Source organism: Pleurodeles waltl, chromosome 3_1 (genome assembly GCF_031143425.1).
Source record: "Pleurodeles waltl isolate 20211129_DDA chromosome 3_1, aPleWal1.hap1.20221129, whole genome shotgun sequence".
Lineage (NCBI taxonomy): Eukaryota > Metazoa > Chordata > Amphibia > Caudata > Salamandridae > Pleurodeles > Pleurodeles waltl.
The window spans coordinates 1,126,051,794-1,126,078,358 of record NC_090440.1 but is presented as its reverse complement, the minus strand read 5'-3'; the positions used below and the strand labels follow the sequence as shown (position 1 = coordinate 1,126,078,358).

The 26,565-nt window shown below is 41.2% G+C and overlaps 1 protein-coding gene across 1 annotated transcript; it reads left to right on the top strand.

Moving 5' to 3' along the window:
* On the top strand, positions 1-26,146 carry BSX (brain specific homeobox). Its single transcript, XM_069221328.1, has 3 exons — positions 1-590; positions 23,663-23,874; positions 25,378-26,146. The coding sequence occupies exons 1-3, from the start codon at positions 329-331 to the stop codon at positions 25,603-25,605; spliced, it is 702 nt and encodes a 233-aa protein (XP_069077429.1). The 5' UTR covers positions 1-328; the 3' UTR covers positions 25,606-26,146.
* Positions 26,147-26,565: the final 419 nt, after the last annotated feature.

The window sequence follows — 26,565 nt, the reverse complement described above, 5'->3', positions numbered from 1 at the left end:
AGTGAGGGTCCTGGGCGCAGCAGGGCACACGTCTCCTGCTATTGCAAGGGGTGAGGCGCACCCTGGTCCCCTGATACACTGAGGTTCTTAGTTACAGAGGGCTCTTTACCCCGTGGTGCAGCCAGGCTGCTACGTAAAGTGGAGTGAGTGTGAGAGTGCCTGGCACAGTGAGGGTCCTGGCGGTGGGGGCTCCTGTTCTAGGTACAGTCACGGCCCCGTCTGGACAGGAGCAGTCTGGTCTCAGCTGCATACAGGAGGGGCCCGGTTCCTGGAAGGGGTTCCGCCCTGGTTTGATTTCCGGAAGTAGAGAGGGGTCCGGTCCGAGACCATGAACCTGCACTTCAGCCCCGGGCCGCCGCCGCACCCCGGTCCCCCTCAGAGGCCCACCTCCTTCTTCATCGAGGACATCCTGCTGCACAAGCCCAAGCCCCTGCGGGAGCCTGCGCCCTTCGGGGGGCCCTTCATGCCCCGGTTGCCGCTTCTGGATTATGGCTACCCGCTGATGCCCAGCGCCAGTCTGCTGGCACCTCACCCGCACCACCCCCTGCACAAACCGGAGCACCACCACCCCTACTTACTCACCGCCTCTGGTAAGTGACCACGGGTGAGTGCCAATGCTGTTTATAATGTAGCGCATCGTGTGGCACTTCTGCCATTTCTAACCGCTGTAAATAACAAGTGTAACTATGACGCCATTTGATGACACTCTTTCTAAAGGAAGAAAGGCTGAGTTGTCCTCGCTGGGATTCGAACTCCTGAACTTAGGGCTTAACCTATGGGAACGGCTTGCATGGATTTCAGAAAAAGAATGAAAGAACAAAGAATCCAGAGAATGATGGGTGGCTGACAAGGGGTTAGGATGGTAGGTTCATGCACGCCGGTATATGAGTACCTGAAGGAATGACTGGGTGGACAAATTAGCCAAGGCATTATAGATAACTTCTTAGCTGTATGGGTGATTGTTAACAAGGTGGATGGATGTGTGCATTACACACAAATTTATGATTGCTGAGTGAATAATCGAACGCACAAATTTGCCTCTGGCTACTGTCAATTTTTAGTACACAAGGGAAGCAAGGAAATAGTGATCTTCTCGCGATCACCCCATTTGGTTGATCGGAGAAGCTGGGATCTGAACCAAGGTCGTCTGCATTGCTCCATAGCTATATCCAATCACTCCATTTCTATATTTATCAGACTATTGGAATAAAAAACATAAGTGTATATATATCTATCGATATATATATATATATATATATATATATATATATATATATATATATATATATATATATATATATATATATGTATATATCTATCTATATATATACACACACACACAAACGCTCACACACCAACAGGGCGATCAAAAAGATGGTAATAATGATTAGTAACAAAATTAATATTCCAATTCAAAATACAATGGCCACATGTCTTCGCAGCATACAACATACATTTACGCATTAAAATAGATTACATTACATTCAAACACAATTTTCTATCGTAAAAAGAAATACACAATAGAGCTGATGAAAAAGGGAAATGCAGTGCTGTCTGTTTAGTTTAACGGCTGCCTATGTAGTTCTCAGGTCCATAGTCGCAGCTTCATGGCGCTTTTTGTAAATTTAAAAAGTAAAAAGTGAATAATACCAAACAATGATGCCAGTGAAAATAACAATTTAATTAATGGGATCACGTAAAAACAATAATATATTTTGGAATTTTTACAAACTTCTCCGGCATCTGTTTAATGTTCCTTTCTAAAAGAGAAAACATAGGTTAAGTACAGCAAAACGCTACCACTACTCACATTTTAAATTAATCTAAAATGTAACGGAAAGTACTGAATTGCGTACGCTCCCAGCGCAACATGTAGAGAGAAGCAAAGACAGTGATCTGGGGCAAAAGGTAGACATGTGAGTTTGGCTGTCTGATTTGAATTAAGGGTGAAGATTTTAGGTAAAATGATTTCAGGAAAACGTTTAAAAACATCGAATAAGTATGTGTCTAGTGACAACGAGTGAGTCTTCTAAATAGATAAGATTGCATTGTGTGACCCTGCGCAATATCACTATAAAAACCTGCTGCCTGTCGCTCGCTGGCTAACTCATATGCTCGTCACAATTCACAGAATAGGGGACACGGTCAACTGTACGCGAGATCTGTAGGGCATCATATCCAATTATAAAGTGACTTAAATCCTTTCTTTTTCGGAGGAAGCCTAAATGCCGCCCCCATCCGAACCTGTAGGTTGTGACGCCCAATTGTGAGATGGGGTGGGGAGGGGGGGTTGACGGCAGAAACTAACATATAACTGTGTTCTAACTTCAGAAACAAAAACAACAAACTGCTCTGCCGACTTGATGCGATAGATAGATAGATAGATAGATAGATAGATAGATAGATAGATAGATAGATAGATAGATAGATAGATAGATAGATAATGAAATGAACAGATGGGAACCTGCGCAACAAAACCCGAACTGATAATTCGTTAATTTACCATGAAAGCGTGTCACAGCATCGGCTTGAGTACATACGAGTCACTGCTGGTTCCTGAGTCGTAAGGAGGCCTCCCGTGGCTTTGACATAGCACAACCTCTAGCAGATGCCTGGACAGTGTGTGTTTGTTCTGTTGCTCTGTGGGTTTGTGTCTGGGGCTCTGTTACTTGCCGTTTTAGCAGAAAGTGTGAGCTAATGGAATTACAATTCACGAATCTGTAGAACGTCTAATGACCATCTTGTGGGTGCCAGTGGGCACAGCCTGGCACCGGAAAAAGATTGTAAGATAATAGGAAGTTATACCCTCATCTCTGCACCACTTATTCTTATCAGACGTCTTGAAGAGGAGCTGTCGCTAAAAATGATCATGTATTGCAGCTAAAGTGCGAAATTAACTTTTTTGCAAAGTGCGTAAAATTATTGTTATTCATAGATGCTGGTCAGAACGATGATGTCCGTAAAGGCAAAATCAAGCAAAATAACTCCTGCAAATGCAGTTATTGTTTATGGATTTTGGCCTCGAAATGCACTATGAACTGATAAAACATTAAACATGGGATTCATTAAACTTCTGATAATATTTGTAAATGAAACGTCAGTTTGTATGTTTTCAGGTAGTAAGTAGAATAAAACACTTGTAACATGAAACCAAGCTAGTACAAGAGACATTTTCGCTGGCAGAATCGTTGCAAACAAAAATCCCAAATTGTAGCCCAATGTCATTGTGTCATGTGTGGTGTGAAAATGAAACACTGACACCAGTTAATAAAATTACACTGAACACCCGTGCGTTTTGTGGCAGGTACCACAAACGTTCGTGGTACCTGCAAGCGCTTTAAATGAAAAGAGCGCTATAAGAGTTCTCGTCTATACTTCCTTGTGCTCCGATGTGCCGCGTTCCGGAAGGTTCCAGAGGGAAATATTTGTCCTTAAGCAGCTTGGGCAGAGACGGAGACTGGCGTTTCAAAACGGAGTATTTATCGTTTAAATTGGCCATGCTCATAGCGCTCACCACAAATGTAGCTGCGTTTGGGCTCTTCGTTAATTAAGGTGGTTATACATTGAAGGCACTCAAAATTACTTATTTCACTCTGTAGTGCACCACACACCTATTCATTAGCACACAGAACACAAACGTGAGTAACTTCGAGAAAACAGATCCCAGACGTGCAATTTAACGGACAATTTTCAAACTATATTATTTGATACACGACCAGTGTTGAGGGTCTTTTTGAAGGGGACTTTGCCAAATTCAATAATATTTGGCAGAATATAACCCGAACATTGCCCCTAGGCAACTGAAAAACACTTTACGTCCATTCACTTTTCTTATTCAAAAGATGTTGTGCCCACAGGAAAGGTGGAAAGTAGGGGAACACATTTGTATTCACAAAAAACTGTGCTCCGTTGAAAGACACAACAACAAAAAGAGTACTGGCCATCTTAGCTACAGATCTAGGAGAAATAATGACTTTTGCCTAACTGATAGGTGTGAAAGAAAGTCACGTTATGATACGACTAAAAGGGATAGGTCGCATCCTGCAGCAGGCAGCGGTGTACCATAACTAAACTGTGACATGAGAAACTTTGGCGACGAGGAAAACTGTATGTTGCTATAAATCTAAGGAACTATGCCCAACGCGAAATAATAACCAGCAGGAAAACCTTGCCATGTTTAAACACAAAAGTACTAGTAGGTCCTGGAAAAAAACGGCCCATAAAGCTCACTGCGTTGTTTAAAAAGGACACCATTCATTATGGTAACAAAAAAAAAAAATATCTAAGTAAAACAATGCCGGGGGCGGGGGGGGGGGGGGGGGGAGCAATGGCGTTTACTGTTATATAAAAAATACACTGACTGATCAGATATTTATTGCCACCCATAATAAGTGACCACACTAAGATTACAAATATATATATATATATTTATATATATATATATTTATATATATATATTTAAAAAAAAAAAAAGTCTTTTCAACACATACTTTTCCCGCGTCTGCCCTGAGCACAGAACAGATGGGAGGTTTCGTGGGAAAATATTGCCTTCTTATTCGAAAGGTAACAGGTGCCGTTTTTGTGCAGCAGACGAGGTTGTGAAAAATAAACACAGAAGACCAATAGAGGCCAAGATGGAAAGGCACAAATAATGTAAAAATCGGACCGTCTAAAATACTTTTTAGACACAACCTGTTTAAAAACGAACAAACAAACAAAAAAAAACAGACGGATGTCAATAGTGTAGCAACTACACATTGGGGCAAAAATTCAAAATTATTTTCCAGCTGTTCTAGCTATGGGCGAGCCTAACGACTTAATTAGCTTGGGCTACAAAAACGATTCTAGATATATATATAAAAAAAAAAAAACTACCATGATGATAGCATTCGCGAAGTTTGTTGCCCGATAACATTATTAATATAGCGGAGGAGGTAGGGTAGGGACTGCATATACCTTTTAGCTAATACCTGCCCGGTTTTCGGGGATCCAGGCTTGTTACAGTCGTTAGTTATAATGTATTTTTACGTCTCCTTCCCATATGATGGCATTTTTTTCGCTCCACTCTCAAAATGACAATGGAGGACACTGCCATTTACATAATAAGAATTATCGCTGTTTTGGAAGTGGAGATCGGTGGGTAGGTGCGTACTTTGATAAAAATGCGGCACGTGCACGAGCGTCCACATGGTCCGTGTACTCGTGTGCACGTGCTGCTTACGGGGTGAATAGTTGCAGTTCAAAAAGTACAGCCGAGCATACCAGAAAAGATGTCTTGCTTGAGAGCACCCCACATTAAACACTGGGTGATCGTAGGCACCAATATGTGGAGTGCAATCAGCACAGGTACCGGCAGCACATGCGGGGTAAGCCCCACAGGCAGGGAGACCACCTTGTACCAGGGCTCCACGGGCCCACGTCCTGAACATTTCACCCACAAACCGCTCTTTCAGGTGTTTTTGAGTCATTAAGACAATAGAGTATAGAATAAAGTAAGTCATAGTACCCAGAATGCATTGCGCTGTGGCATGACCATCCACGACAGTAAACGTGTCCCTTACGACCTGGAAGGAGGTGTTCGCCCTACCCAAAGGTGCTATAAATTCAGGAAACACGGGGTGCATCTGGTGGGTCACTTGGGATCTGAGGGTTAAATCATAGCCCAGCAGGAAGTGGACTCCCAGAGACCAACCAGTCTTGCCAGCGGCTGTCTGGGCTGTCATGGGGCGGGCCCCGCTGAGCTGCTGCTCGCCGGGTGCTGCCTGAGGTGTGCTTCTGTGGCTGGCTGATCGCATTTCGGACCACGATACTGAAACCGCGCGGTTATATGCAGGGGCGTAGCTGTGTGATTGGCGGGGTGTCAGCTTCAAATTTTCCAACAACCTGTAATGTAAAAATACATTATGCGACAAATAAGGTCATTGATAGGAGCTAAAGGGGCAGCGGACAGGGAGAGAATGAAGAGTGGATTGGAAGGGGTACCACGTGAGAGAAAACAATAGTTTGTAAACTAACATTTTACGACTTTTAAAACAGAAAGAGGGAGAGGATATTTGTGCGTGTTTGTATGTGTATACGTAAACGTTCTTGGTGAAATCCCACAGACACCTCTCCATATTCAACTATTTATCAGAAAATACATTTATTGGGGGGAGCAACACCCACAACATACCCATGAAGCTACCCCCCTGGGTATGTGGTAAGCGGTGGTGGTCTATGCGCAAGATAAATCCTCTAGGAGTATTCTATCTGTGGTGGGCTGTGCTCCTATGGACATCAGATCCAGGCTCTCACAGCACCACCCAATGATAGACTTTATTGCTCTGCACACTGGATCCGAGTCCCCGAGCACCCTTCTTACTGTGACTGGCTGCTCTTCAGATAAGTGCTATCACTCCCTATGATAGAGTTTGCTGCTTTGCATACCAGATCCGAGGACTCAGGGCACTCTTACTGTGGTTGGATGTGCAGCTCTGTGCACCTTAACCATTCTCAAACTTGCTCTCCCAGTATCTTTCATGTGATAGGCTGTTCTGCTCTGCACATCGGATCCAGTCTCCTATGGGATATTTCCTGCGACAGACTGAACTACTCTGCACAGCAGATTGGAGCTCTAAGGCAACCTCCCGGTGTTCTGCAAATTGGATTTTCACAGCATTTTCTATAGGCTGTATTGCTCTGGACACCAGTTTCAGTGTCCAACTGGATCTTGTATGTATATGATCTGCTGTTCACCTCCAGGCCCTCAGAGCATCTATCCTGTGACAGGTCTGTGTTGCTCATTGTACCACATCTAGTCTCTAATTGGATCTTTTCTATGGCAGCCTGAGGTGTACTGTACTCAAGATCAGGCTCCCATAGTATTCTTCCTCTTTTGCCCTACTTTGTTCTGTGATAAGTGGTGCTGCTCCGTGCACCAGACATGTACTCTGGTGGATCTTTCCTTAATGCCCCACAAACAAAATACTTAGGCAGGCCGTGAGGCTCAGTACGTGGGATCCAGAGGTAATTCTTAATACTGCTGTAGGGTCAGCTATTCTGCACTCATAGCCACAATTCAATTCTCAACGCAGCAATGCAGTAGTAGCCTCTGTTGCTCTACACACATAATACACATTTAATTCTTCATCCTGAGGTAGTTCTTCTGCTTTACGTACACAATCCAGATGTAGTGGCCGATTTTGAGTTTGGTGGAAAGTATACTCCATCACAGTCTTTGTCAAACCAATGGTCTGCCCGCCTGGTTCACAGTCGCATGAACCTTAAGTATGTCAGCGAAGAAATCAATTTTGTGTCTGTCGCTGACATACTACTCAAACGGAGTAAGACCTGTTGGCAGTTTGGCCAATCGACCACCACCCCCGAATTATAGTGGGCAGTTGAACCGCCAGTTTTACTGTCCTTTACCATAGTGAAAAACTTGGTAGTATGGGACAATAGAAATGTTTAAATGATCTCCACACCATGGGGGAAAACTAGTTTTTGTTTTTTTCAAAACCCAAATCCCACTTCAGGATTTTGTGTTTGAAGACTTGTTAATAATTTAAAAGGCGGCCATCATGTATGGCGGAGCCATCCGCCAAACCTTTAACTCATTAACAGGAAACACCATGAAGACAGTTCCAGTTAATGAATAGAGTTGTCCACTGAGGCACCGAACAACTCTAAGGCCCATATTTATACTTTTTTTAGCGCCTCATTTGCACCGCTTTGTGACGCAAAAGCGGCGCAAACTTACAAAATACAATTGTATTTTGTAAGTTTGCGCCGCTTTTGCGTCAAAACATGACGCAAATGCGGGGCTAAAAAAAGTATAAATATGGGCCTGAATTCAGAGGATGGGTAATCCATTAGGGTGACAGAGTATTTTACTCTGCCGTCCTGACAGAGTAAAATCCATACGTTGAAGTCTAATAATTATTAATACTTCGGTAGGCTCTGCTACTCTGCACACACAATCCATTTGTAATTACTGATACTGCAGCAGACCCTTCAGATCTGAACACAGTCTAGGTTTAATTATTAGACTGGGGTAGGCTGTGCTGCTGGGTACACACAATCCAGGTTTAATTATTATCACTGTGGTACGCTCTGCTACTCTGATTGCAATCCAGGTTTAATTATTATTACTTTGGTACGCTCTGCTACTCTGATTGCAATCCAGGTTTAATTATTATTACTGTGGTACGCTCTGCTACTCTGATTGCAATCCAGGTTTAATTATTAGTATGTCTGTAGGCCCTACTACTCTGCACACACAATCCCGTTTTAATATATAATTATTATTACTGAGGTACTTTCTGCTACTCTAAATACTGTCTCGGTTTAATTACTAATATGGCGGTAAACCCTAATATTCTGCACAAAAAAATCTGATTTCATTAATAGTACTGTTTTTGGTTCTGCTGCTCTTCTTACAAGTCAAATGTGATTGTTAACTCACAGCAGGCTCACCTATCCTACATTCACAAAGCAGATTTATTTATTTATACTGCAGTAAGCACTGCACACAAGATCCAGATTTTATCCTTAGACCACAATATAAACTCATGAATAAAATTAAAAGTGAAAATAATGCACAGAAATTAAGGAACAAATTAGAAAATGCTCCCACCCCAATTTACATACGCACGTTTTGAGAGATGGTGGCAGAGACCTCAAATCTGTATCGCAAACTACGAAATAAAGTTTAAAAAAATAGTTAAAAAAAATATTGAAAATCCATGTTGTGAATGATAACACGGGGAAATCTGAGTTGGAACCATTTGAATATGGAAAACTGGCATTGGCTTTTCTTACTTTGTGAAAAGTGGAGGGCCCCAAAGTTTTTCTTTGGGCCCCCCAGCCAGCACCACTGAAAGCCAGGTTTGCCCAGTACTAAGACTCTGGGGGTTATTCTAACTTTGGAGGAGTGTTAATCCGTCCCAAAAGTGACGGTAAAGTGACGGATATACCACCAGCCGTATTACGAGTTCCATAGGATATAATGGACTCGTAATACGGCTGGTGGTAAATCCGTCACTTTTCCGTCACTTTTGGGACGGATTAACACCTCCTCCAAAGTTAGAATAACCCCCTCTATATTCTTGATTTCACCCAATGTCTCTTTTTTCCACCACCCTACACTTCCTGCTCCTGTATCTCAATATTGCGGGTTCTTTTTCAACCCTACTTTCTCCTTGTATCCTGCTTACCCATCGTCCTCCTCCCCTTCTTTTCCTCTTACATGTCCTGAGTTAAACAAAGACATAGTGAAAAAATTGTTCCTGTGCCACAACCACCAATACAAATTAAGCACTGGGCACAGGTCATTCAAGGACAAAAATCCAGCTGAGCTACTGGTCCAAATGATATCCCAACTGAGCTATGTATTATACATACACGTCTGGGCACCATTGTTAACTCTAGTTTTTAGGGCCATAATACAGAAAAGGAGGATAACGCAATCCATCATTTTTCTAGTTTTGGGAAACAGGGTACGACAAAACGAGGGGCACTTTAGCTCTATTTCATTGTTAGACACAGTTGCCAATACTTTTGAAAACCTTTGCTTGGTAGGTTGGCATCATGGACAGAGAACAAAAATAAAATTATCCACTTGCACCATGGTTTTAGAGAGACCTGGAACTTTTCTACAGTGCCAAAAAAAAATACTTGCAATGGGCAACGTTTGCATGTTTGAAAAGGAGTACTTTCTGTCTGGCTAGTCATGGATGCCACAGCCACTTTCAACTTTGGTAATCATAAGAAATAATGGTCAAATTATCAGATATGGGAATTGAAAAACAGGTCCTGGATATCCTCACAAGAAAAACATGGGCCGTAGGCAAGGGTACAGCAGCATCCTTTGCCATTACACTAGTATGGCAAGGGTGCTTAATGTCTTTTTGATTTTCAGTTAATACACAAACTATGTTGGCTATTTTAGAAAATTCAAAAGTTGCGCCCAGAGTTTTAAAGAGAACTTTCCTGATTCCACTGTACAGCTATCATACAATTCTATTGTCCTAATCCCAACTATCCACAGTGTCTGACTAATGCGTATAATGAATATATGAAATACAGGAACTTGGTGGCATACATATTTAAATGAAAAGTCATATTTCTATCCCTGAATTCCGCCCAATGTCATTTGGAAAAGTGAAAAACATATAACTACTATACTTTTGATAGTGCATTGCACAGTACTTAAGTCGTTCTGTATTTATATTTGCATAGGCTAGATCAGGTTAGAGAGAGAGAGAGAGAGAGAGATCTTTGTATTGGATTTCAAAATATACAGTGTCCAGGAGACCATAAAGAATTGTATCTCTTTTGAACAGATACTGGTAGATGTGGCTGACATTTAGGGTAAAGATATATGTAAGGAGCCAACGTGTTTCGCGGGCACCACTCACTTTTTCAGAGTGAGGTCAAAAATAGAGGTTCTCAAATTAGCGATGTATGTAACTGCCAGACCAATCCAGCCATCCAGCCAATATGGATTCCTCACAATAATGCTAATTTATATTATGTCCTGCATTAGTGAGTGAATGCTGGAGGAGTGATCCTCACAGCAAGTAAAATCAATTCCTTCAATAGTCTACCAACAGCTTTCATGATTAAAACAAGTCTTGTGTAAATGCAAAATAGTCTGCTCATGAGAAAAAAAAATTCTGTTCTCCTGAGCAGACCGAGTTGCATTAAGATTCGATATCTTCTACATACTTCGATTCCCAGTAGAATTTATGTAAAATGTTTTGGAGATGGACATACAACCTGGCATCCATGTTGGCGCTGGTCTTGGAGGCCAGTGTTTACAAACCCTCTCTAGAGTCCTTCAATTTGAAGGTGAGTGTGCGTCACACCAAGAATTGTGTTTTACTTTTTTAGAAGGTTTGTTTAAAGTCGCACCCATATTTCTGTTGCAGTCAACACAGGCTAACGGTATAACAACCCTCACATGTGAAACAATAAAGGCTGACTACCATGAGCGACTTAAATGACTAAATTATCTGATGCTAAATTCAAGGAATTAGGACTGAATAACCCAGACTAGCCGGCTGGATTGACAAAGGATTGATCAGTACTACTCTTGTCAGCAATCTAGTATGAGAGAGAGGCAAAGAGAGAACGAGTCATATATATATATATATATAGAGAGAGAGAGAGAATTGCATTTGTCAAAATGCAGCGCTTGTCTACCTTCCCTTCGTGACAGAGAACGCAGCAAACTACTAGACACTTACTGTCAATGTTTGTACCAGAAACGTACTTGCTGAGTATTGGTTTGACTTTTTGCCTCTGTCATGAACTACCATTATTAGCAGTTTTGCACCCAGAAGAAAGTCACTGCCCATACAAAAGAATCTCCCAACAGAAACCCATGCATTTCCTTTACTTTTGTAGATTGTATAGGAATTTAGATCCAGACAGATTAAGCTCATTTTACAGTGAGGCGGATTTCGCTGTGGTTCTGCCTTCTTTCTCATGTCAGTGATGGTGGCTGAGCTATCCATTCACAAATTGCATTTTGTAGTATGTAAAATATTACTACTCATGTACTAAAAAATATATTCACAAACCTACAATTGAAGACCTCTATATCTCCTATCATATTTTGTGTGGAGATGTGCATCATGGTGACAGATGTCTCTGCACATATAAGTATACATTTTTGTAGTAAATGTAAAAATGTTAGCGAGGCTTTGATTTAAAAAAAAAATTGTGTTTGAAAACTATTAGAAATAAATTAGATTCATATATTTAAATCAATTATTTAATTTGATATGTTAATTTAATTTGATGAGTTAATGTGACATTTTATTTTTTTGTTATAATTAAAATTATATGTTTCAAATTAATTTACATTTAATTTTGTTAAAATATGATTTAAAAAAAAAAGAACTAATACACTTTAATAATTTTCCCTATGCTTGCCCCTAAAGAGATTTCCGCCATGGTGGTGGAAATCTCCTCCTGGATTTCGAAACTTATGAGTAGTAACTATGAACTCCTAAATCCAGTTTTTAGGAACCTCCACTGCCTCATTTGCGGGGATGAAGATATACAATTCTACACCTATTTATAAATCTATATTGGAAATGGTCAAGACCAAAAAGGTTTAGATTTGCACCTAGAATTAGTAAATATACATAGGAATACATATACACATGTATATTTTACCTTTGTAAATAGCCTCCTGAATCTGTCTCTGCTCTGGGAGATCAAAATTAGGCACATGTTTTAAGAATAAGACTAAAATAAGAGCTAATTTGGCTTAATAGGAGTTTATCAAACCTCTTTCGTCATTTTAGGACTTTTTCTCCATACTTTATGCAACATGTCTACTAGAGTAGCTCAAATCGCAAGGAAGCTAGGTATTACTGAGGTGTGAAAGTTTGGGTACAAATTACATTATGTAATGCTGTATGCAGAAACACATTATTACAATTTTTCTTAATTCTGAAATATTTTCCATATTGTCTGAATTATATTGTAGGCCATGTATTCCTTCCTACTACAGTGGCCTGTGCTGCTCTACACATGACTGAGAGTTAATCATCAACGGTGTTGTAGGTGGTATTGCTCCACACAATCTAGATTTAATTCCTTTTACCATGATAACCTGTGCTGCTCTACGAACAACATCCAGATTCAATCCCTAATACTGTGTTGGTTGTGCTCCTCTACACTCAATATCTAGAAATAATCATTGACACTATGGTAGGCTGCGCACATTTTCACAATATATACACAAATATCCGTTAAAACATTTGATACTATCATAGTCACCACGTCTTTCAGGCTTCAAGTGTCTAAACCCGGAGAAAGCTTCTTTCATCAATTAATCTTTTTGAATTCAAATCCGAGTAACAACATGCATGCAGTAGGAATAAAATAAAACACAGTAAAAAAGCAAGACAGAAACAATGGAGTGGACTCACTCATTGATGGGAACGTCTTAGTCATAAGTAAGTAAATGAACTTCAGGGACCACTGCATCAGTTATAGAAGCACTTGCACATTGATTGAATTCAATGTACGTGCAAGTGAGAGAATGGTATAATACAATGTCAAATCAAAGTTACTGGGCTTATCAGCAACCATTATCCAACAGACCTGGATACCAATCAGAGGCCACACAATACCAAGAAGACCAGCTGGATCTGAGCTAAGAGAGCAAACGTTACCTACGTACACAGAGGTATGTGAACAAAACAAACACCAAAGGAATGTGGGTGGAAGAATAGAGCCCCTAAACACAAATGGAAATAACCAACAAAAGTAAGGGAAAGCAATGACTGGGTAAGGAAGCATAGAGCCACAACAAACATCATATTGACAGGCATCTGCCCTATGTTGCTTTTGGTCTTAAATACTAGCTCTGCCCACTTTCACTTGGAATTGTACCTGTAATCTGGAAGTGAGTACAAAAGCTTTGTGCAGTCTAATGTTTCTGTGCAGTCAATCTCTATCGTCCTGTTCTCAACAATTTTCAAGCCCTTTCAGTCCAACACGTCATAGGACTCGGAAGCCGCCAGTGAGCCCTTACCCCCAACACCGGTCATACACCAACCGTCTGTTCGGGCCGTCGCGCCAGGAAGAAGAAGGCCGAGCCTTCTGGGGGGGGGGCGCTTTTATGCGCCCCCCACTGGCTCGCAGCGGCCCAAACCGGTCCGGCACTGCTGCCTACCAACAATGTCCTGAGTGCGGCACTACTTCCACCCGCACGCCTCACGAGGCGTGCGAGCAGAAGCCGCAGGCCAGCCCGAGCACAACTAGTGTGAGGGCCAGGCCCCCGGCGTCCCCGACCCCTAAGGGGCCGCGCTCCCCCCATGTTGGGGGGGCGCTTTTCCATACTGCAATTACACTATGTCTGACTCCAGGATAGGATAAATATGTTACTATTCTTTGACAATGAACATACTAAGTAAAACATGATTCACAAAAAGGATTAAACTAGCACTGCATTTAACTCCTCAGAAAGGCTAAGGATAACACTAGGTGATGAGGTACTACAGTTAGAGGGAACCATAAACCACATACATTGCACGGTTTATAAGATAGTAGGAGGGATACCTTAGATATAGACACTCCAGGGACATCTACTATAACAATGAGGAAAACATGACCACTGAAATGGAATTACCCAATGAAAGAAAATGAAGACTGAATTATGATAAGGTACAGTTATCCTATCAGAGTGATTTGAGGCACTATTGAACCTGTCCGGAATACATAAAATTGATATGCCACGCACATTTAAGAGGCTCCTGTATCATGAAATTATTATTTTAAATGCTGAAGGATGTTATGTGGTAAATGCTGTAAGCTCTGCCATTATTTACACAATCGCTTAATGTCTCCGTAGCTATTTTGTATACTTTAAGAACACAAGTCTTTTAGTCATAGGTTTCACCCTAACTATTCCTTAGTACCTGCCGGACCCACTACTTCCCAACTACCACCTGTCATCTAGAAGATCTACCACCAAAGCCGAGTCTTTGACAAGAAATCACATTGTTTAACTGATGAAGACTAGTCAAAGAGCTGGTTCATACGTGGACATCTTACTATGGGCAATTTTCAAACTGTTTTCCATCAATCCTCTAATTTCAGGCACATTTCTGACATCTTAAAGACTTCCTGGAGTACCATATTCGTTCCTGGCCTGAAGTTACATCTTTAGCTATAGAAAGCAGCATGGGTCCAGCAATGCCTGCAAACAATAAGCCGATCTCTAGCACTGACTTGCCTATAAAGCTACTGGAAAGGAAAGCAGTTGATCGACTACAGAAATGAATATCAAATCTCAACAGATGCACAGTTTCCTCCCGACAGATCTTAGGTCAGGAAGAGGTTCAGAAGGGATATTTGTATCAAAAGGGGATGGAAGAGGAAACTCCCATCCCCCAACTAAGCGTTTATAGTGAAACAGAGAATCTGGATGCCTTTTGATAAAGAACATTTGACAAAACAAATATCCTCTAAGTTATTTGCCACCTTTGGCTGAAATACTCTGTATGCATACATTGTTAAAGAAACGTGGTTGATCTTCCTCCACAATATTCTGGTATTAGAGAAATAGGTACTGAACGTATTACTCAAAATGCTGAGCTTAACTATTTGTAACATTATCTAAACAGAATAATTTGTGCTGTGCATTCATGAATACTAAAATATCATGCTAAAGTTTTTAATACTGTGAGGGTTTTAGTATAGTCCAAAGAGACAAATCACTATTCTGAGTTCTAGAATGTTTCAAATAAACAACTTTTAACAAACCTTACTATAATGAAGTGTAACCTATTACATCTGATAATACTGTTTTATATACACTTACTAAAGAGTGCCATCCTAAAAAAATTACAACTAGATAGCTCTTCATCAAAGAGGAAATCAATATGAGGTTACATCATTCTTGACTAATTGCTCCACGAGAGTTCCCATTTCGTTTTGCTTCTCAGCTACTTATTTGAGGAGAACCGCAGGCCTTACATCATTTGGAATTGTCATTTTCAACTCCAAAAGATTCCACACATCTTCGGTCTCTAAATGGTCTGAATGCAAATCAGACCAGTGTTAAACACAAGGTACTGAGTGACATCTCATTTTGAAGCATGGTTGTGGCAAAAACTGGATGTAGCAATATCACCACATACTAAATCTAACATCTTAATCACTTTCTGCTTAATTCAATATTGGTCAAAATACATTTGGGCTATTTCAAGAGGCACTCTGCCGATCCCCTGCAAAACTGGCTAGCTCTTGGGACGCTGTTCCATTCAAAGGTATGTTTGGTGTTTGTGTATTTGAATACATTACACAGAAATATCCTGAGGCATAAATATTGTGTGCATGTCTGTTAGAATATGTGTGGATTTTCAAGTGCTTAATTTGAGCTGGTGGTTTGTGGTGCAGGGCACTGGCACTTATTTTTGAGGACTGACACTTATATTTCTGCCTCAAGCATTTACTGCGAGCAAAAGACACACATGGGGAAGACAGAGGAAGAGAACAACCAAAAAAAGTCACGAAGGGTGAAAGCAGAAAGCTCCAAGAGTGAGCTGAAGGGACAGGTAGTGGATGTAAATGGATTAAGGAGGCCTGAGATGGCTTCAGGATTACACTGCCTCAGTATTTCGTACTTGCAAATTTAATTGCAGCAGCCTCGTGTTTCAGTGGAGAGCTTTGGGCACCAGCACGCTTTTATTTACAAATTAAGCACTGGGACTTTCTCTTATTAATAAAATGATCACAAGATTTTTATGTCAAACCATATTCTAAAAACGATTTTTGGGTACCACACAATGTTTGGAAACCCTCGTTTTAGCAGTAGTGATTGTAAAAGTATTTTCTGTAAAATCTTTTAAACTAATTTCCATACATAGTTTCTTGAATACAATTCAATGTGTGCTTTTTAAAGGTTAGTCTGAGCAAACATATCACTCCAGCTTCTCTGTACCTTCATTTGCTGTTTGTGACGAAGGAGATTCCATTACAGTTACTTTGCACTGTTCATCAAGTGCACTAGGATAAGGAACTTGCATTTCTAGATAAAGTGCAAAATGATGTCAATCAGCAGTCCCTATAAGTCACTAGCTCCTTATTAATCCACTTCCCATCACTCTTTCAACACTAGGAAAACTCAAGAGCAGTTATGCATTAGCACTGGAGTTGTGAGTTCAATTGAAAATAATAAGAGGGCCATAATGGTATCATATGCTATATCAAGGGAGAGCAAGATATCCATTAACATCTTTTCAAGTGTCTTCTTAGTATAACACTTACTTTAGTTCTTTAATAAAATAGGTTAGATGGGGAATTTTTGTTTATGAACTCAAAATTATTTGATAATAATTGTCTAATGTGTGTTATTAAGTACATTTATTACATTAATAAGAAAATGTTTAAAATTATTATGTTTTCTTTTCCTTTGCTCTAGGTGGGACACCCTTGAAATTGTTCCTTTCTTTCATTTATTTTCCACTGCTATATTGTGGTGTGATCCGCAGAGGTGTAACAATAGCCCCACAGCCCCCTGTGTTGCAGTGGGGGCCACAAGCTTCAGTGGGCCCCACACACTGTGCATGGGCACCTGGCCTCAGAGCTCCTGACTGGGTCCAGAATGTGTGGGCTGGGCCATCTTTAGGGTGGTGCGACAGGTGCACTGAGTTTGGTACAGGCAATGTGTTTAAAAATAACTTATGGGTTAAGAAGTACTGAAGATGCTTGTACATCCAGCAGTTTTCAGGCAACAGTAAAAATGTCAAGATAACTCTGATGATTAATGTAACTGCTAGTGAGAGATCAGAATTTTGTCTAGTGTCAGTTCTTACTCATCATAAAGTAGTACCGAGCGCTAATGTTCCTGCTGCAAAGAACATGTACCATACAGATCACAAAACTGTGAGTGAACTATGAGTAACACTTCAAAAAAGAAAAAGAAATGTATGTCAGAGAGGGGCAGTGGAGAGGTGAGGGGCACTGTTGGAGACAGGGCCGGCTCTAGAGCGGTGCAGCTGGTGCCACCGCACCATGTGCTGACTTCGGGAGGGAACGCTATGTTTGCAAGTTTATTATGATTTTAAAAGCACTTGTTGCGCTGTTTCTTGCCTCCAACAATTTTCAGACAATAATAAAAATGTCAAGATAACTCTGGTGATTAATGTTCTGCCTGGAGAGAGATCGAAGTTTTGAGGGGCACTGTTAAAGAGTGGTAGAGAGGCAATCTATGACAGAGGTGGTCATTGGGTGGAGCGCCAACAAACAGTGTTGCATAGGGCGCCACCAGCAATCAGGCCGGCCCTAGTTGGAGAGTGGTATGAGGGAATTTGTGGAGAAGAAGGTCAAGAGTGAGGGGACAGCACCAAAAAAGACTTTTGCACCAGGCACCACCAGCGCTAAAGCCAGCCCTGCATGGAGGTCCCCCTTTATGTATTTTGAAGGAGGGACACCCTCACGTTTCATTACACCACTGGTGATCCAAAAGGTTGATCCTTGCTTGAAAATAAGGTAGCGTGCTACATTTTGGTGGATGATGGCTGCCATACCTTCTAGTTTTACGTACCACACAAGGCAACTTAGCTTCCAAGACTGTAGCCATGGGAAAGAAAACACCTAGGGCCATATGTACTAAAGCATTTTCCCATAGACACAGAATGGGTAAAATCCTTTGGTACATCTGGCCCCTACTTCCTTTTTATTAGGAAAATTGTGATACAATTACAGCTATTTGAATGGTCTTCATCTTAGAACCAGGGCAAAAAATAGATCAAGTGCCTAATTGCACACCTCCTTGACTGACCTCAAATAAATTAGAAAGGGTACATTAATTCATCTTCATAAGTAATGACAAGTGCAATAACTAAGAAAGTACGAATAAAAGTATTTAATGTATAGCCACCAAAGTTCCAGAAGAGAACATCTAGACACTACTAAGACTATCCAAAAAGGTATCCTGGTGCAGTATTTTTGTCTGCTAAGACATTAGGGGTATCTTTGAAACTCATTTGTTTTGTTTATTTCAAATTCAAACAACAATTCATAAAATGAACATCATAAAATAACATATGTCGAAAGTGAACATTACATGATAGTTATATAGTGGAGCTGTATAATAATAAACGTATTACAATTATACAGAGCTGATACGTGCAATAAATGCACAGCATCATGGCGATATAACATTACATCAATATCATAACAGAATTAAACTAACAGACAGTAAGAAGACAATATAATTTTATATACTTAATACATAACACAAGAATAATTAACCACATAGTACACTTCATACATATACTTTGTGTAAATGACAATTGAATAATTAACAACTAACCCAATAAGGGTAAGCCTCGTGTTAATAGGTCCCCAACATCAGTGGTACCATAGAACTGAATTCAGAAAGCTGGATTCCACTGAATTTCACAAATTACGAATAGGAACATGACTGAAAAAAATGTGAATTTGATGCCTTTCCCATACTTCATATTTGAAATTAGGTAGTTACCCCGAGGAAGGTTATGGAAAAAATATTTAGAACTGAAATATGTGCAAACCCCTTTTTAGTATGCAATCATAGTCGAAATACCATTCCTAGTCGAGCTATAGTATCTTGCACCTTGATAAGCTATTGTCACCCAGGTGCCAAAGGCCCCATCTTTTCTATGCAGCACTATAAACAAGCTCACTTTCTTATTTTTGTCTCTAATGTGCCTCCTACTAGTGTTTTGTTGGAAATTAGAACAAATATCCGAGTGTGTTTAACAGATGTAGTATAAATATTATTGGATCATACTATTATTTTGAGACAAAAATAATGTGGTTTTTTTTTATTACAAGCATTAGATAATTATCTCTTTGTAAAAATCTTCGAAATACACTATCCTTTCTGGGGAAAAAACAGGGACATATAACCTCTTATTCACTTTCCTTACATGGAAAAGAATCACAATTTTAAGCTCAAATAATTAAGGATAGCCTTTGTTCACAAATTCCTGAAAACGATGTTTGTAGTCCTATAACAGAATAGTGCTAGTGATTTATTCTATTGTGATCTGTACAGTGAGTGCCAATAAGTCATTAAATGGCAGACTTTGAGCTGTATGAATGCTAAAATATAATACGAACTCCGTGGTTCCTCCCTATGGTAGTCTGTACTGGGCTTACCCCATATGAAGTCACTGATAAAAAAAACAACCCAGTTAGACCATACTGCTTTGCCCCCCAAAAAAGGCACTAATGCAAGTCCTTTTTTTACAGATAGTGCTCCTTTTTATTGTATTGTATTGTATTGTAATCGTATTTATATAGCGCTTACTACCCCTGACGAGGCGTCGAAGCGCTTTTCGATGAGTAGCACGCTACTCTGGAACCCAACAAGAATTAGTGATGGGTTAGTATCGTTAAATAATGAGTACAGTTTTAGTATTATTATGAGTTAATTTGAGCTGCAGATATGGGAGTTTGTTAGTTAGATTGACTGGAGTAATGGAGGGGTGGAGGAGGAAAGAAACCCAGAAATGTTAATTGGGAGTATATCCTTTATTTACTCAACCCAAAGGCTTGGGATGAGTAAAGGGGGACAGAGGGGAAAGAGTATGTGGAAGGGTTAGGGAGAGCATAGTAGCAGGGTGAGATAAATGCAGGAGAATTTAGTAGGGCTGTGTGGGAGGTCACAGTAGTAGAGTGAGGTTTGGTGAGTTAGATGTGGAAGCGGAGGGAAGAGCTTAGGCAGAGATATTTAGGAGATGAAAGTGGTAGAAGGGATTTGGGATGAGTCAGAGTGAGAATGGATGATAGTTTGATAGAGACATGACATAAGAGTGATGAGTAGATAAGTGTGATAAGATGAAAGCAGGAATTCATAGATATCTAGTATAACAACCCACCCAGGAGCCATGCAATGATCTACGAACATGCCAAGCACAGAAACAACATATACACATACATATATATATATATACACACACACATATACATGAATACACACACATATGCACATACAATACATAATTGGAACCATGGGTAAAAAATACTTAGTCAAACAGGTTTAAAGAGTGTGTGTGTATTTAATGTTATGACATAGTAGCAATACATATTTTCTAAAGAAACTATAAATAAATAGAAATATACATATACTCCGAAAGAATATTTATCAACATAGGCATATGCAGTTCATAGTTGATTGAATGAGGTGGTCATGAAGGGAAGAGCCAACTCTTGAGTAGTTTTCTGAAGACAAGAAAGTTATCTGTGGCTCTTATAGTTGGGGGTAATGAATTCCATAGTTTGGCTGCTTGGACGGAGAAAGATGTACCACCAATAGTCTTTTTCTTGTATGGTGGTGTTCTAAGGAGGGGTGCCAATCTTGAGCGGAGGGTTCTTGGTTGGATGTATTTGGTAATTTTCTTTCTGATAAAAAGCGGTCCTGTTCCATGTATAGCTTATGCCTTCGGGTTGTTTCTTTGTTGGTCAGTCTGTAAAAGATAGTACTCACCTGTATCATATGTAGTTTCTCTGCAAGGCTTACGTCAATAGCTACTGTTCACTTCCCCCTCCCAACAGAGTGCAGCTACATATCCTCTTAAAAGGCAGAGTTCAACCGCACTTTTTGTGCAACAGATAACGAACCTCTGCCTGCATGTGAAAAATTGTGTTCTCGTGTATCTGTTAGGGTTCCTCTGCACAACTCAGTGTAAAATGCATTGATCTTATCCTCAATATCACAAAGATCCATCTCTACCTCCAGTCCACAGCACCATGTCCTTCATAACAAATATTTGCTGCGTGTTCTCTAAAACGGAAAACGCTCAAATTCCACAGTCCACACTTGGAGAAATGTTGCATGAAGAACAGATTTGCTGTTTGGCTTGTGAAACTTAGTGTGCACAAAATCTGCATAATTTTGTGATTTTACTGTTTTAGGATCATTGATGAACGTTTTGATGTTTTGTGTTAGCTCACATATTTTGCAAACCATGGCGAAATGTCAAACATTCACCTACACATTAAGAGAACTTCCACAACATGTTGTACCTTACTATGCATTTTTTTGGTTCAGGTTTCTTTTGTTGCCCTATAACAGAAGCGAAATTCTGAAAACCAGAACTGTTTCACCACCGCGTTTCATAAAGGCATCACTCAGGCCTACTAGTGGCAAAGCTTTAGACTTTATCCAAAGTGGAAATGCACCATGAAGGAGGTGGACCAATAAAGTGTTAGAATGATCTAACTTGATCAATACAAGGACAGTTATTATGAATGTTGAGTACATGGTATCTAGTGGCAGTGACTGGTGTAGTGAGGAAGGATTCCTGGCTCATGGTTGAGATGAAAACTAACAGCACACTGAGACTTATGGCCCTTGGCGGTGAGGCACCAGGGCCAATCAATCAATCAGTCGACTTGTAGAGAGCGATCTGTCACCAGTGAGGGTATCTCGGGGCCAAGGGGTAGTAAAATAATCACTGGAATATGAGTGGGTGTGAATTTGTCTGCAAAGTAAACAATTTCTGTCTTCAAGGAGTTTCGTATGAAGGAATACATTTCAAATCAACGAATATATTATGCGCCTCAGGTGAAGAAAGCTATCGCTCCACTTTTCTGCCTTATGCCTTCACCCGCTAACGCTAACTCTGACGCCTTCAGGGTGTCCAAACTCTCATGGCACATTCCTACTTTTGTTCAATATTCTTAAGCATTCATCCTTGTATCAGATAGTGCTCCTCCTCACAAATTCCTGTACAAGATGGAGCACACTGTGCCTTCCCACTGAATACTACCCATCGCACCATCTGTAATATCTAGGGGATCTCTCTTTCTGCCTGTCTGTGACAGACAGTGTATCTCTTCAGACCTTCCTGTAGCAAATACTGTCTTAACTCCTTTCTGTAAAGACAGTATTCCTCCCATTTTCTTCTAGTAGTGTTCATCGCGCATTCCTGTAACAAACAGTATTTCTTTGCACACCTTTGTGGAACACACAGCATTCCTCTCTGTGACTTATATTGTTCCACAGCACACTCCCCTGTAACAGATAATGTTTCTCTTCAAACCTTCCGGTAGGATTGTCCCTCCTGACTGTGTCTTCTAAGAGACAATGTTCCCCTTCACAGCTTCCTGTAACACACCGAGTTTCTCTTCATGACTTTCCATAGCACAAATCTTAACAGAACAGATACTGTCCCTCGGAACACCTTCTGTAATAGAACTGTGCTAGGCGCAGTCCCTATCACAATCTACCGTAACAGGTAGCGTTACATCGCACACCTCCTTTTAACGCCTTTTCATATCCAACTAGTGCTCCTCTGAACACCAGTGGCGTAAGGAAACGTAAATGGGCTTCCTTGAAAAGTACCTGTAGGGGGAGTGCCTTCCCCCTAAACCCAGCCAGGAGCCTGCCGCCCCTGCAAAGTGCACTGTGCCGCGAGGGCCCCTTGGAGCTTGGCCAGCACTGCGGGCGCTGCGGGGGCCTTTGTTAAGCCACTGCTGGACACCTCCCAGTAGCAACTAGTCTTCTTCGAATCGTCCTGGAAAAGATTGTTTTTTCTTCCTACCTTTCTGAAACACGTGGCATTATTGTCTGCCAGTGTTACACAGCACACTCTCATGTAAGTCACATCTTCATGTAGCAGACAGTGTTTCTCCTCACAACTTCGTGTAACAGAGCTGTAATCCACAGTGTCCATAGCAGTCACGGTTCCTCTTTACACCTGTCTCCAACAAATAGTGCATTTATATAGGATTTACTGTAATAGTGTTTGGCTCTACACCTTTCGAGAACACCTGGAATTCCTCTCTGTAACTTACAGTGTGCCATGGCGCATCTCTTGTAACAGGTAGTATTGCTTTTCACACCTTCCTGTAAAAGACAATGTTAACAGTTTCTCTCAAAATCTTACTGTAACAGACTGTTTATCGTCACATCTTCGTGTAACAAAGTGTTGCAATGCACACTTTCTGAAGAAGGCAATGCTGCTGTTCACACCTGTCTGTAACATATATTGTATCTTTAAAGTCCTTTTTATACCAGATACTGAACACTTTCACGTAACAAGTAGCGTCCCTCTCAATCCTGACACAAGGCCTCGTTAGTAGGTCGCTTGCGCACCTTCGTTTTCAAGGCCTGCATTGCCTGAGGACAGTGTATTAACCACACGGCTTGTCTCCTCCACAGGGTTCGCTCTGCCGCCTGCTGGCCTGCCCGTGCCCGCTCTCTTCCCGCATCACCCGGAGCTCCCTGGAAAGCATTGCCGCCGCCGGAAAGCGCGCACCGTCTTCTCTGACTCGCAACTCTCTGGGCTGGAGAAGCGCTTCGAGCTGCAGCGCTATCTGTCTACACCCGAACGAGTGGAGCTGGCCACGGCCCTCAGCCTCTCCGAGACACAGGTATGTAAGCATTCCGAGCTGGATGGAAAAGGTAGTGGGGGCATGAAAAATAACACGGGTTCCTTTGAAGGGGCTTGGCCTTTGTATCGAATGGCTTGGTTTAATAGATGGGACAAGACTACTGTGCTGCACACATGCATTAAATAAACAGCTCTTCAGAAGCAACAGTATATTACATGTATGCAGAAATATTTTTCTGTGCCATTAGAAGTAGTAAGTCTAAAAAGGTTTATTTAACAGCAAATTACTGGTACTTTTAAATAACACACATTTTTGAGCTAGTTACTACAAGCTGCCTATTTTCATACTCTGCATACAAAAGATGGTAATAGAAACACAAAGATGGCTTAGTGATGGCAGACCGTGAGGCGCTAGGAATGTTTATGCATTTGTTCTAATAAAGTCCAGTCGCTCTGTTTCAGTGAAGGACGCCGCTAGGGCCAAGAGTTTATCGGTGACAGTGTGCAATGAACTAGAAATAAAAAAGAAATCCACTCAGCAGAACTTTTTATCATTCGTAGCGGACACTCTTGTCTCAGTAACTGAGGAGAAAGAATGGTTTTAACAGAATGCTCTATTCTCAGTTTTGGATCACTCCTTTAGTCTGATCAGCTGAAAATGTGCCGAGGTCAGCACATTCTCTCTTTAACTCGTGCGGGACAGGGCTGCTAATTTTGCCTTGCTCATCTGGAAGATGACTGTAATGCTCCATTAGGAACTTTAAATCAAACAATTTGGAAAATATCCACTTTGTATTTCCATGGGTTTGAAAAATGTGTAGAAGCTGCTAAAATCTGGGCAGCAGCAGTTGTATCAGCTGATCACTACATAGGTGTAACCTTTAGAGCCGGCACTCTGCCCACAGCCCCTCCCACCCTTGCAGATTCCGCATTGTGCGCTTTCAGATCACTACCACGTGAGCCTATCCTCAGATTGGCTGCCGATGCTATCAAAGCAGTTTCTATGAAGTTCCAGCAAAGGCAAGCTCATATATTTTTCATGCTGAGGGTGAGGGCAAAACTGGAGGGCCCGATACGGGCCGTTTCAGCACCTGGTTTTGAGAACTGCCGATGACAGGAACCAGCCCACTTACAGTCCTACATATTAGGAGTAAAGATACATACATACCCATAAGGCCAGGTATGGCATTCTGGGAACAGGAAGCAGCCAAAGGCAAGTACAGTCTAGATATGTGCATAGCTAAAATTGTCCCGGCAGGCCCAGGCTCTCCCAGACAGGTACTGCTAATGTTCCATGGAAAGGTGTAGCATACGTCCATGTCTCGTGCTCTACTAACGGATGTCCGCTCTCAAAACATTACCTCCGCCTTCCTTCTTTCCCTCTCTCCCTCTTTCACTTGCCCTAAGGAAACTCACTATGTTAAGCCGTCTGCTTCTGTGCTTTAAAACTTGCTTTGCAATCGCATTTGTATAGCGCTTCCTAGCGCTGGCGAGGGGTTGATGCGCCTGAATCGTCTCACATCCTTCTGTTCTTCTCTTCCAGGTGAAAACATGGTTTCAGAACAGGAGAATGAAGCACAAAAAGCAGTTGAGAAAAACCCAGGATGACCCCAAAAACCCCTCGAGCGAAGGATGCCTGGAGATGAGCTCAAGCGAAACCGAGCTCACTGAGACCGGCTCCACTGCCAAGAGTCGCTTCCTGGCGGAGGAGCCCGACGACGACGTGGACATCATCGAGGACGACGTGTGTGGGTCACCTCGTTTATTATGAGGCGGCTACAAACTGTACGGGCGCAATCCGAGCCCAGTCCGAACGGAGGTGAAGGAGACACGCCCCGAACTAAACTGAGTAAACAGCGTCTCCTAACGCCGCAAAGGGACAAGCTGAGCTAAAAAGGCCTGGCAGAGGCTGAACGCACACATCTAACGTTTTGTAAAATACAGATATTCTTCGGACACTTAAACTCATTCAGATCTGGCATTTTTAGGGGGTGCGCTTAAAGCCTCATGAATTATTAACAAATATCAGAAGGACCATATGTAAGTGTGTGGAACCACAAACCGAAATCGGTGGACTTGATTGACAGCTAATTCTACCGCACAGCTGAACTTTGTCAACAGGAATATACCGTTACAAGGGGCACTCCTTATTTCATTTTAGAGACTTTTATTGAAATCGTGTCTAACTGTATCCTCCTCGACTCAAATATTTACCAGGTTGCCTGAGCAACTACTAACACATTTTTTTTTTGTTTTACAATCACTATATGCTTATTTTCACGCAGCACTTTTTAAATGTATAACATTTACGTGAGCACTTAGTCACACTCTCCCAAATAACTCATGTGATTACTAAATTGGGATAAACAGAGTTTTTTTATTTGAACTTTTGACTCATGCAAATATACTCAGCCAGCAGAAATGTATGTGGAAAAGAGAAAGAGGCGATGGAATTACGACCCAGAGCTATCAAATAAGGCTTGCATTCAGCAGCATTCATCGGTATTGCTTACGAACATCAAAACAACCAAAACCAGTTAAATTGTCTACAACTTTGGAAAATTTCAGCATGCAAAGTGAGCACTGCAGGATATTTATCGGTAAGGCCTGTTATGGGATATCTTCAAGCCACAGAAAACAACCAGGAAGCAAATGTCTATGGAAGAGGGGAATTTTGTAGAGATTTATTTACTCAAAAAGCGAATAAATATGAGCACAAACATATTGATGG